Source organism: Anas acuta, chromosome 2 (assembly GCF_963932015.1).
Source record: "Anas acuta chromosome 2, bAnaAcu1.1, whole genome shotgun sequence".
NCBI classification, from domain to species: domain Eukaryota; kingdom Metazoa; phylum Chordata; class Aves; order Anseriformes; family Anatidae; genus Anas; species Anas acuta.
The window spans coordinates 9711955-9725278 of record NC_088980.1 but is presented as its reverse complement, the minus strand read 5'-3'; the positions used below and the strand labels follow the sequence as shown (position 1 = coordinate 9725278).

Sequence of the window (13324 nt, the reverse complement as noted above, 5' to 3'; positions counted from 1 at the left end):
GTTTTCTGAAATGTGTGATAATGAAAATGTTTGAAACTGTTCAATAAAACTGGTAAACATAAGGTGTCTTTCCCTAACATGCGTCTCTGGCTGTCTGATTTTCTGATAGGTTCAGTTCAAGTTTGTCATTGAAAGTACATTAGGACTTTGGTAGGTGGCTAGTCACAACATGCAAGTATAGTAGTGCCATACAGGGAACAAAGGAACCACATAAGCAGAAAAAGAAATGGTAAATACCCCTCTGTAATTATTAGCTTTTAAGTAATACCTTAAGTGCAAAAACTGCTCTTCTCCTAGTGCAGATGGTGGGAGGCAGTTTTGCTTGGTAGTGGCTGTATATGTATTATGGACAAATAATTGTCCCATTTAATTTTCAAAGTCAGGTGCTTCTCAATGGCTTGCCATTTATTTCATAGAAAGGATAAAGTTATTCTATTGCACTACTTACATACGAGGAGTATAAAAAGAGACAGAATGTCTCTGTGGATATGAATTCACATAAATGAGCAGAAGAGAGTAAGGATTGTGAAAAATCCTAAATCCTAGTGTTTAAAGGGAATCATTAAGAGAACTTAATATTGTTATCAAGTTTGGTTAGAATCTTGAATAGTAAAAGGCGGAATGTGAAAACCCAGTTTCATGGGACATCATCAGCATCTCCATAGCCTGCTTGCGTCGACTTCCAAATATCCAGACTCCTTGTCAGATTTAGAAGTTTAGGCATCTTCAGGCTATACTGTAAGCAATGTTTAAAGATATATGCATGCTTTAACAGCACAGATGTTAGTGAATAGATGAAGAGCCAAGAACTAAATGATTCAGGAGGTTAGTTATGCTTTCAAATTCATAATAACATTGTTGCACAGTTGCCAAATTCTGGCAGTTCACTTCATCAGTTTAGCAGTTAGGATCCTCTGCAACACTTGGCAAAGCTGGGGACCATTGGAGTAACTGGGCATCTCATGGAGCTGCCCTAAGAAATGGTTATATAGGAGACCTTCTAGCTCTGATAAACTCAAGCATCTCATCAAGGAAAGTGAAAGGTTTTGATTTCCTGAGCAAATGCTTTCCCAATTAATCCTTTATTCAGCTTGCCTTGTTAACATATGCACACGTATTTGGTGTTTTTTTGGTATGTAACAAACTTCATATGTAAAATACATTCTAGAGCAGAAGAGGGATTTGGGATTTGGGTTTTTGTAGGGCAGTTTAAATAGTTTTAAAACAATTTTGCAAGCTTTATTCTTAGACTGAGCATCTTGGTTTGCTTCAGCACTAGCTAATTCCTTCATTGAACTTACATATTGGCAGACCTGTTCTATAGCTTTGTTTTTATTGTTGCTTCATGAGCAAATTCATGAACTCATAGTTGGCTTTAAAATTAAAGCATCTTGTGATAATCTTAGTTTGGAGCTAACACATGAGACATTTGAGAAAAGAGATTATTTCATTTGCCTAACCAACACTGGTAATGGGATGTTACCAAGGATTTCTACAGCAGCAAAGCAGAAGCAAACTTTAAACAAGATTATGTCTGTAACAACTGCTTGTTATATCAGGAAATTATCAACTGGACTGTTTTTTTAAGGACTGCAATATTTGCTTTTTCTTACTGCTTATTTTTGACGGCTAAAGAAACAGTATGTAATATGCTTAATTAATTTTTTGTGTCTGTTTTATTTCAGAAAAGTAAACAAGTGCTACAGGGGTCGCTCTTGTCCAGTAGTTGTTCATTGCAGGCAAGTACAATTTCTAAAATAGCTTCAGAGAGATTTTTGTGCAAGAATTTCATATAGGTAAATACAAAATGGGTAAATTAAAGCTTTAAATAAATCACTAACAAGACAGTAAGGTAGGCTGAAGGTAGGAAATATAAATCATCTGTTTTTTAATGCTAAATAATTTTTAGGGTCTGTTTTCCTAATAAAATTATCCTTTCCTGTGCTTTTGTAGATGTTGTGTCTTGAACTAAGAATGCATGGCTACCCTTTCAAATATAAGTACTTTGATTCCTTCAATCATCTCCTTCAAAATGATAGTGGTTCCATGCATTCCCTCCCAATTTAGTCTTTATTAGCACTCAGTTAATTTTTTTTCTTCTTCACTTGCTTCCATTGATCATGGTAAGAGGAGGGTGGTGTTGGGGAGTGGAGACCAACCCACAGATTGAGTAATCCTTCAAGCACAGATTATTTTTAGGCCTCAAACTCTGCTAGATGCAATGGAAACCTATTGGGTAGGTCAATGGAAAATTTTGCCATAGTAACATTAATGTTTGATTTTGGACATTGTGAGTTTTAAGGAGAACATTGCAATTAATTATTCAAAATACTCTTGTAGACAAGGAAAACAGAAACAACAAAGCCCTGCTAAGAGGCAGGTTGTTTGACGTGACATTCCACTTTTTGTGGGAGGGAGGAGAGGGAACGTGTTGTGTCACCAGTGGCTCAGCAGTCACCTTCCCCCAGATGCCAGGAGGCATTCTGCAGATGAGAACAGCCTGGAGCAGGCTCTTTTACTTTGCTTAGGAATCCTAAGAAAAGAAACATTTGGCACAGAATGAAGACCCTTGACGTTTCTTGTTCCTCTCTTATGATGATGGATGAAAATGTCTACCATTCGCTCAGTAGTTTTCTGTTGTTGTTTTCTTGTTTTGTTTTGTTTTGTTTGTATTGAGCTTGATCACTGCTTTGTCTCTCACCATTCAGCTTAACTAATGAGATTATGCCTTTGTTCCCTTCACAGCCATAGGAAAAAAAATATATTACCATTACCTCCCTCTCTAAGAAGTCATCTAGTAACTGAAAGAGAAAAGCCTTTCTACAAAGACTTAATAAAAATGAAGTTTCATAGCCTGCCTGCCTATAAACAGAATGAAATAATGTGCCTCACACTGTTCTATTATTTTTCCTTTCATTTATTCTTGTACACAAATTGAGCTATCAATAAAAATAAGGGCTTAATTAATAAAACTATATACAGTCTAATTGGTCACACATGCACCTTTTAAAAATTTGGGGGAAGGGAAAGAAAAAAGCTTTTACTTAAGGTCTTAATTATGTTTGCTAACAGCAGCTCTAAAAGAACATCACACTGGCAATTATATGTTGATGTCTGAAAGGGACACAAGCTGCATTCCCATTAGGGAGCTTTTCCACTCCCAAGGCTTGTTCTCTCATCTCTGAGGCAAGACTGATGGCACACAAAAGTTAAAGCTGTTTCTCAGGAATTGCATAATATTTTTTTCTGATTGTTGCAACTACGGAGGAGTTGAAGCAAACGGTAAAAAAGAAGAATCACTTGTGATATATAGTGAAGAAAGACTGCAGTCCGTCAGTAATCAGATATATCAGTTCTTAGACCAGTGTCTCAATGGTGTCTCTGGCCGCTGTGTTCAAATGCAATCCACAACATTTTGGGACAGTGTTGGATAATGTGCTGGTCTAGCTTATTCTGCAGTTCTTGAACTCAAGTGCAAGTGACTATAAGCACATTATATTTACACTTGAAGAACAAAAATTACATCCTTTTAGGGGTTTAATGTTACTGACTTTTCCAATGTTGCTTAAAATGTTTTTATTGCATAAACACAGCTTGGCTTAAAAAAATCAAAACAAAGCCCTTGTATCCATGCAGGCTAAACTTCCTTGAACAACTTGTGTTAATTCAGGGCAAGCTCTCTCTCCCCTTCTCAGTACCCTACATTTCCCCTCATTCAGTCCTTGTGTAACAGTATAACATAATGGCAGGTGCCTTTATGTTGAATCTAGATGCACATTGATAGGCCTTATTTTTTCTTTTTCCCTTTCTGTTGGCAGTGATGGTGCAGGAAGAAGTGGAACCTACATTCTAATTGACATGGTTCTCAATAAAATGGCTAAAGGTGAGAATCAAAAGGCTTGTTACTTCGTTGGTACTGAAAGATGTGCTTGTGTTGCCATGACAACGTGGGGAGCAATATTCACAGAAAACCTGAGAATAAATTAGAGGCAAATTGTACTTTTTCCTGAATGTTCTTAAGTTTCATTTTCATAGTGATTTCAAACAACAGACCCAAATGCAAATGCTTTGTGAATGAGCAGATGTTCTTGTGCTGTTGAGAACTATTTGAATTTTCTAACTTTACCATTTAAATAGTTAGTACAGTTTTTAGAAGAAGATACTTTGAGGCTGTACAATCCTTATTTAGTGATTTCATTAGTTAGGTCCTGGGCTGCTTCATGACTATTGCCCAGAGTATTGTCACCTACTAAGCCACAATGGTCAAGCACATTTGCTTTTTCTTGTAGCTGGCCATTGGCACCATAGTGCCTAGAAGATCTGGTACCAGACAGGTCCCCATGTACAAGGTGCACAAATTTGCACAAATTTGTCTCTTTGGAAAATTGTAGTGCTCTGTTTGCAGTTCTGCCCCTCTATGTTCAATGCTGAACAACTTATTTAACTTTCCTACACCTTGGTTTCCTTGTCAGTGAAATGTATTTCATGAAATATGAAATGTCTTAATGTTCGTGTTAAAAGTAAAAATCTACAGATCCTCTAGAGATTAGAATCATTATTTTTATTGATCGTTATATGTTTCACAATAAGAAGTGCTTAAGATAGCCTGAAATAATCTCGGTATGATACAATTAAACCAAATTTTTAGTACTGACACAGCCTTCAAAAGGAAGGAGGGTAAAAGTGGGCAAGTAAACCTGACTGTATATTAAAAAGACATAATTGTCAACTTGATATATCATACCCCTTTCCCACACTGTTTATATTACACTGTCATAGAACTGCATTTTAAGAGGAAGAGTAATCTCTGAGGTTGAAAATAAAAAATTGTCATTAGCCTTTCTAATTCTTGTGCTAAGTTCTTAAGCTACCTTGATCTGCCATTGTGTGCAATGTGTTTGTGTTTAAAGAAAAAGGATTAATTGTAATAACATAAATTAATTTATATGAAATAATAGACCTTTGATTTCTAATCACTTTACGGTTGTTTTAAACCTTCTAAAGTAGTCATATTTTTAGATTTATTTTAAAAATACACTCCACACTTTGCAGTCATATATTGCATCCACATATCTCAGTCCTGTGGGACATAATGACCTGGTGCCCCATCAGAAAGAAGAATTTAGCGTTTTTTCCTCTGTATTCTGAATGTTAATGCGTCTGGTCACACATGCACATAAAGAGGTATGTTTTCTGTCCATGAGCATCATAGGGAACTTGCTCCTGATGTTAAAAGAAGTTGGCCTTCTCTTCTCCTGTGTCTGCCTTCTCCTTAGCCCTGTCCTGGAGATTTTCCAGTGGGATGGGATCAGTTTTTCATGCTTACTGGAAAATAGGTTTTCCCTCGGTGAGAGAATATGGAGATATTTGCAGCACTTTTCCACGTGGCAACCTAGTCTTTGAAAATAGAAGCAATGGTATGTAGTAAAATTAATGTACACCTTTGTTAGGTGTTTGTTCAGCTCACTTCAGTCGTCAGCAACAAGAAGCTGTAATGAAAACTAAATTTAAAGTATATGCAATTTACTTGCATAAAGAAGTAAATGAGAAGTATTTTCTAGCTACAGGCTTTCAGGCACTTAAGGGAGGGTTGACTTTGTTGTAAAAGCACTGAAGAATGCCATTTATTGACTCCATTGTAGCATGTAATGTCAAATTCCATTTTAAGTGCGGGCTTAGTGTTTCACAATACGAGACAAGTCATGTGAAACTGGCCAGAGAAAGGCGTCACAGGGCTTTTTGGAGATCGGTCACCCCCATTTTGTTCTTGACCTGCTCCCCTCTGCCGATGGGGGTGTGCAACGCGAAATCCCCTGACCTGGTGCTTTGGCTGGGGTTTAAATGAAAGATCAAAGGGCAGAGCGGGCATCTCAGCCCTGCTGAGGTGGGCCTTTCCCAGGCTGTCACACTGTGCGGCCGCCAAAGGTTTTGTTCGGGCGGGAATCGCGGCCCAGCCTGTGCGGCCGGGGCCCTCTTTGTCTGGCCTGAGAAGCTGGAGGCCCAGGTTGAGGATCCAATGTTCATCAAATGATCAAAGGCCTGAAGCCCTGGACATGAAATCTTTCTTTCCATTTCCTTTTCTTAGAGAATGAATTGCACGAGTGGCAAAGAATGCCGTTTCCAAAGCTTTTATGTGGAGTGCGAGGGCTAACTTCAGAGTCCTTCAGTGCTAAACATAAAAATGTAAGTGCACTTTCAATCTGGGCCCAGCTGCAAGGCCAGCATCTAGTAACATTTCTTTCAAAAAGGCTTTTAAGGATTAAGGCCTTCAGTCTTTCAAAAAAAAAAAAAAAAAAAAAAAAAAAAGACTTTTAAGAATAAACTTAGAATAATTTGAGTTTCTTGTTCCACTGTCTGGTTTATTAGAAAGTAGACAATAATGCATTTTTAAATCAAAGTAAATAGAGGAGTACTTAGTTTCGGCAGTGGGAAAGTAGAAAGCAATCAATAAATGCCTTGGCTCTTTAGTGGGGTTTTTAATGGGGTAGATGGAGAAAAGGAGCTCCTTTTTTCATGTAATGATTTACTTCCCTACATTCTCTTGGACAGTTAACTGTAAATGCTTTTGTCATTAACAATTTTTTCCCCTACCGCTCATTGAATTAGTGCTAATACTTAGTCTATTAAGCATGTTATAAATTGGTATCTTCTACTATCTCGCCTGTTGCTATGTCTCATGTTATTTTATATGCTGAAAACCACCGGGAAGCAACCTGCTCCTAAAGTAGGGAGAAAAAAATTGAGGGCTTTTGTGCTCGACATCTGCCACACCAGTCTGACGGCCCCAAAACAGAAATGGAACTTAAAAAAAAAAAAAGAAAGCACCCTATTTTAGTGCGTGGTAAAGGTTGGGAGGGTGGCAATGTCTCCACAGGGTCCTTGTGTCCCCTGGGCAAGGGTTTGGGTGGCAGGAGGGCACACAGAGTCCCACAAGGATCCTTGTGCCTAGCAAGCCTGGCCTGGCCCCAGCTGCCTCACCGGCCCTTGGGCCTCCCTGAGGCTCTACACGAAGGGTTTCCTGTTGGGCAGGGGTTTTAATGAATTTCTCTGTCCTCTCCACAATAAATATAATGGCTGCATCTGTGTATTCACTCCAAATAGCTACATTAAATAATCTTATTAGGTAACTGGAACAGTTCGAGAACAACGATGTCTATTCAGTCCTGTCATTCCTGTGTCATGTCAGTGGAAAGTTTTAAATGCAAGTGTGTCCTTGTGTTTAGTTGTTCCAGTAACCCAGCAGTGCTATTTATCATGTAGTTTATTACCATAATTATTTTTATTGCTAGATTCATAAGCAGAACGGTTACAAGGCCCTAATCCTGTCCTCATCAAAGTAATAACAAAAACTATATGGTAGAGACAGGCCTTCCAGTAGCATACTATTTTTACATGAATATGAAAATTTTAAGAGCTATCAAAGTTACCTCCAATTTCCCTGACAGACAGCTTAGGGCAAGTTTTATTTTTGAGTGAAAAGTTCAGAAATGATGTATTTCAACTGTATGTGTGCTTTCATGATTTAAATAAGTACAGAAAATGATAATTGATTGTTTTTGTAGATAACAGTGCTTGCTGGATTTTTGACAGGGACTTTTTAAAGGATGATTTCTGCTGAGAATTTTAACATTCTTAATGTACTTACAAATTTTATCTTTTGTTACTAGGGCGGACAAACTGTTTTAGATGAGTCTACTTGATATTCCTTCCTCACCACAAACTCAAAGTAACTCTGAGCTAATCAGTTTGGGGGATTTTTTGTATGTGATTTAGAGAAAAAGTGGGAAATTTCTCATTTATTGTCTTTCCTGCAGGCATGTATTAGTAACTAAAAGTTTGATATATTTAAAAATATTTGTATTAATTGTTTCTGTCATGGAAAAGACAAGAGCAAGATTACGGGTAAAAAAAGATTATTCCTACTTTCATTCTTCTGAACTGAAAGGCTTGGATAGTGTAGATAAAAGTTTGATTTTTAGATATTAATCCAGCTAGCAGCTGTTTGGGGTTTGCTGACCATCCATTTTCTTGTGTTTGAACTAGCTGGAATGAGATGAGTGAAAGGGAAGGTAAATATGAATTTTAAAATCCTTTTAAAGTATTGATTTCAGAATTCTAAAACCCAGCAAAAAGATTTGATTTAATGAAGCTGAACCAATGGTTTCTTCTCTCCCATTCAAAACCCCGGATTATAATTGATGAGCGCACACACTCTGGCCTGGGCTGGCTGTGGAGGTTATCTCTGCAAGTCCTTTCCTTGCCCCCACTACACTATTGTCTGAGGGTCTTGTGAGTCAGCTCCTGAGCAGATGCAGTTTCTACCATGACATTTTAAGGCAAAACAAAAGATTCCCTAGTTCGCCTTCTGACTCATCATGATCAAATGATTTTGGCTAATCTGAACCCTTGCTGAGGTTTTGCTTATCTGCTGTGTGGATTTAACAATCATAATGAAGTTGTAGGGTTGGATCCTCTCTGAAAGGATTTTATGAAAGAAAATACTTGCCCATATTCATGTTAAAATGGATACAATCTGCTTATTCTTCAACCTTTATGCAAAGTCTGAGAATATTATAGTCTTAAGTGTTAGAGATCCAAGTCAAGAGCAGTCTATTTCTGACATACTCTTGGTGAACGAGAAAGTATTTCTTCAGCCCATGATACAGTTTCTCCTGTAAATTTAAAACTTAATATACTACAAGTGTCACACAGTGGTTGAGAGAATATGTAGTGTAAAGGAGAGATTATTTTTTTAAAAATGGTATTTAATGTTAAAAGAGCAAAAAGTGGAATTAGAAATAATTGAAATTCTTGAGAAGAATTTACAGCAGAAGACTTTAGAATGTAATTATTTTCATGTTCTAAGTTTGAATCTATTCCATCACTGCTCTTTGAGGTTTGTGGGAGTTAGATGATTATCTCTAGGAAAAAATGCAGGCCGGTAAAGCCAAAAAAATTAGCTTTTGATTTGTGTGCTATTGTGCTACCCACAAGACTGCCTCAGTTCTTAGCAGTGATGTTAACCATAGAATTCTGAAACGTGGCTATTTCGTTTTCTGAAGGAAGTTCTTAGTGTCCTTGTAAACATATCATATGTTATAAGGCCTGTTTTTCAAGTGAGCTGCATTTATGTATTGTAACTTTTATGTAATGAGTTACCCTGGAAACACAATTAGGCAAATAGTGCTCATTCTTGCAGCGTTTCCCAGCAGATAATTAATCACAATGAGAGCTGGGCCCCCAGCTACATGCAAAAGTGTAAAGGGAATGTATAGGGCAGCTTTTTACAGTCCAGGCTGTGATGCTAAGGGAAACCTCACTATTTAGAAAAAAAATATATATATATTAAAATATTAAAATAGTATTTGTTTCCTCTGCAAAATACATGTTGATGCATAAACTTTTAAAGTCTTCCCACATTATTGACGCTATACTCATTGATTAATAATTCATAAAATTAAGATAAAAACCTAGCACCTTCTACAAGCTCTGGTTATAAAATGAATAAGTGACAATGGGGAAGGTGATGTTGGTTGATGTTTCTTTGTGTATGTTGTGTGGACTGTGTTTTTAGATGGATTCCCAGATGGAATATAGAGATTTCAAACAAAAAGCAAAGACATTATTGATGTAATTTCTTTGTAGGTTGGTTGTTGTTGTTGGTTTTTTTCCTTTTATACAGTTTAGTGGTCAGGCGTTACCCTAAAAGAGCCGTATTTCTGACTTCTTTGCTGTTCTCAGGATTTTATTGAAAAAGAAGTGGGACTAGAAAAGTGTGGTAGAAAGCAAACCTAATTATTCAAGTTTTGGGGCAAATGAATTGTGAAGAAAGACTGATCAGACATGGACTATTCCTTGGGAAAGGGAGCACGAAGGGGGGTCCCCACAGAGTGTTAGGAGACCCTGAAAGGAATGTATTGATGTCAGTAAGCAGCTTGAGATAGTGACTAATTTGAAAACAAGAGGTCATTGACTGAAACTAAGGAGGAGACAAGCAGGTAAGGAATTTGGGCAGCATTTTTTTCACACAAAGTGTAGGTTAGAATATCGAAAAGTGGAAAAGCTGGTCATAGAAGTACAGTACTATCAGTTTGAGAACCAGCTGGGCAAATGTTTGGAAAAGGAGGGTTACACACAGAGTGAAGAACTACTTTGTAGTTAATCTCACGCAAGTAGTCTGTAGATGATTTGAAGAGAAGTGTTTAATTGACCAAGATGGTAGTCTTCTGACTTTAAAGGGTACAATGTATATTACCAAAGTAAAGTGTGATTATTCCACAGCTTCTAAAACTGGACCAGTTTAGTCACTTTTAAGAATACACTCTGTTAAAGAACAAATCCATAGTAGTTGCATCTTTTATACTCAATCCATGTACTGTCGTGAAAGCATTACCACCTACGTGCAACATGAAATGAAAGCAATGTGAAATGTAGTTCTTACAATTTAATAGTTGGACGTGGGCGAGCTGCCTCTGAGTGCCCTGCAAAGTAAATTCTCGTTTTCCAAAGGGGACTCCAAGATTTCTTAGGGCAAACTGAGGCGCGTTTTCAGAAATGTGATTTTTGCAGTCAGCATCTTAACTTTGTTCATGTTTGACTCAGCACATGGAGATGAACTGCTTTTGAGGTAATTAGCTGACATTTTGTAGAAGAGGTGCTGAAGGAAGCAGATTGTTTAGAGCTCTATAGGAGCTGACACGGGGGAACACCTATACACAGGCAGTAGCAGCACATCCTCGATCCTTGCTGACTCATCATCCCCTTTGTGTGTGTGGGTGCACGCGTGCATGCATAAATTAAATTTAGGTGCATGCCATAGTATTTTCTAGAGTGATCATGGGTGATTATAGGATACCTGCCCATATACAGAATACAGCTCATTAACTTCTATTTCTCAAATTTAGTAATTTAGGCATATTCCTATTGCTTTTAGCTTTTGGATAAAATCTAGATGTAACAGAGAAACAATTTCTGTATGGTATAAACTGTGATTTGACTTAATCTCATGCACAGTGGAAGTGAGGATTGGGTCTCACATTAGCACCCATTTGCATGCAGTTACAGTGAGTGGTTTCTGCATGTTTTTTCTGCATTGACAAAGGATATTAGCTTAAAAACTGTCATGTCAGTAGTGAATTTCTCTCCCTGTAAATCACTGAATGCTCAGAAGAATTAGTGTCCTGTAGCAGTTTTTAAAATACCAGGCTGCTCCTTTTTCATTATCGCCTTCCTTTGGATTGCATAAAGCCACATAACTTACATTTGTACATCCAGGTTATGTGCAAATGCAGTTTTAAAATATTAATATAAAATATGCAACCAATAACACATTATGCAATGTATACTCTGTGTGCATGTGCATGAATGTCACAGTATTTTTCTCTTCTTTACTTTTATTACTTTTAGTACTCCCTTCTCCATTTGTATGCTTCCTTTGCCAATTGGGTTTTTGGATGGTGTTTTTTCTTGTTTTGGTTTGTTTTATGGTTTTGTTTGGTTTGGTATTAATAATGGTAGTGAAATTTTAATTTGGGTCATTTTTAGGTATATAGTAGCACTTACATATTTTGACTGAGAGTAAAGACTGTTCGCAGATTCAGGTATGGGTTGGGTCCATCGCTAACTACATATACACATGCACACAGATTTTGTTCATCTCAGAGAGAATAAGTGTTTAATGAAAATGCCAGCCTGAATGCATTTATCTTTTTTGTTATCTTTAAAAGTGAGTCCCTCATTGGTTCTTTAGCTAATGCTTGTCTCTTTCCATGAAAAGCATCAAAAGATCCTCCTGGCCAATAGCAGAACTTCAGCAGCTACAGCAGTAGATGTCTGGATAAGTACAAATAAAAATTGGTTTTGGTTTTGTAGTTTGTAGCTGTTGTTCAGCTCCCCTTCTTAACTCTAATATTTACAGGTGTTTTTACTTACTAGGAACTCAGACAATGAAAGTTGAAGCAAGAAAATACTCTTGTTGTTTTTTTTTGTTTGTTTGTTTGTTTTTGGTTGGTTGGCTTTTGTTTTATATTACAGCAGTTACAAACCAGCAGTTACAACCAGCAATTACTCTTACAAAACATTCTTCACTTCTGTGGTACTCCCTACATTGTACTGCAGATGGTTTATCTTTTGTTTGTGGTTCCTTGGTGCTTTTTCCTTTGCCATTTCTGTTAAGGTTTCCAAACCTTAGGGAGGAAGGGGAAGGCAGCAGCCGCAGAGCACAGATCTCAAACACCATTAGATTTGACAGATCCCAGCATTCATGAGCCTGAAACCACAGTGCAAAAACTCATCTCTTTTCAACCCAGGTTCATTAGAGCTAACTTTAGCCATATAAACCATTTAATGTTAAGCGTCTCCCCTAACCTAGTTGTCTAGGTCTCCTCAGTTGCTGATGGAGAATGATAAACACCTCTGGAGAATAATTCTCAGGCAAATGAATTGCCCATCAGGGCTCTCCCTCTCTCTCTTAGCTGTTGGGAGAGGAGATGACTAACTCAGATTCGAACTTCAGGGATGGCTGGAATAGATAAGATGAGGCTGGGCCTTTGAGACTAAGCTAGTTAGTAAATACTACCAGTGTGCCATTAAAACTAATGGTCAGTGAAGAAGTGGTGTTACACTCCCCCTAGTTATGACCCTTTCTTCTTTAATCAGATTGAGTTTGCCCCTCATATGGTGTGATTAAATGTTTTGCAGCAACATTAGGCACTCAATGGGGCAAACACTGGCTGGAGCAGCTATGCGAGCTGTCCTTTACAAGCTGTCAGTGGGAAGCTGGCGGCATCTAGGGCTTTGGGGGCACTGCAAATCTACAGCATAGCCGTGCTACGTCCAGCTGGCTTGGGCGCTGGAAACACCATAGCTGTGACAGTGTAATAGGCCGTGAGTGCTGATTTACGTTTCTAACTCTCCAGAGAGCCCACTGCTGTTTCCATATACCGTACCGCAGCAAGCAGTATAGATGTGTATTTTTTGTGTATTAGGCTCATGGCAGACCTGGCTCTAGGTAGTGTCTGTCCTTCTTCAGGAGGGGTCTGTCCTTGGGTCTCCACAGTTCAGTGTCTGCCTCCTTGCTAAGGCAAAGCTGAGTGCAGAAAAGGGCCAGAAAATGTTGTGCTAAACCCGAGAAAGCCAATTTGTCAGAATGCTCATGTGGGGAGGGAAGAAAGGCAGCACAAAGCCGCTGTGCACAAACCTGGTTTGGCCATGAAGCATCACTTTTAGGTGTGAGTCTTGCAGTCATCACCCAAACACAAAAACGACTTGTATTCTTCCTAAATGCAGACACACAGTGATGAGACAGCTGCTTGTCCTTGCTGAC

The 13324-nt window shown here is 38.1% G+C and overlaps 1 protein-coding gene across 2 annotated transcripts in view; it reads left to right on the top strand.

The window, feature by feature from the left end:
- PTPRN2 (protein tyrosine phosphatase receptor type N2) overlaps nt 1-13324 on the top strand; it is a 644732-nt gene that overhangs the window by 615577 nt on the left and 15831 nt on the right. For both annotated transcript variants that reach the window (XM_068673455.1, XM_068673456.1), the window contains exons 20-21: nt 1686-1739; nt 3819-3883. In XM_068673455.1, the coding sequence (XP_068529556.1) occupies nt 1686-1739; nt 3819-3883 (119 nt within the window). The remainder of the gene's footprint in view (nt 1-1685; nt 1740-3818; nt 3884-13324) is intronic.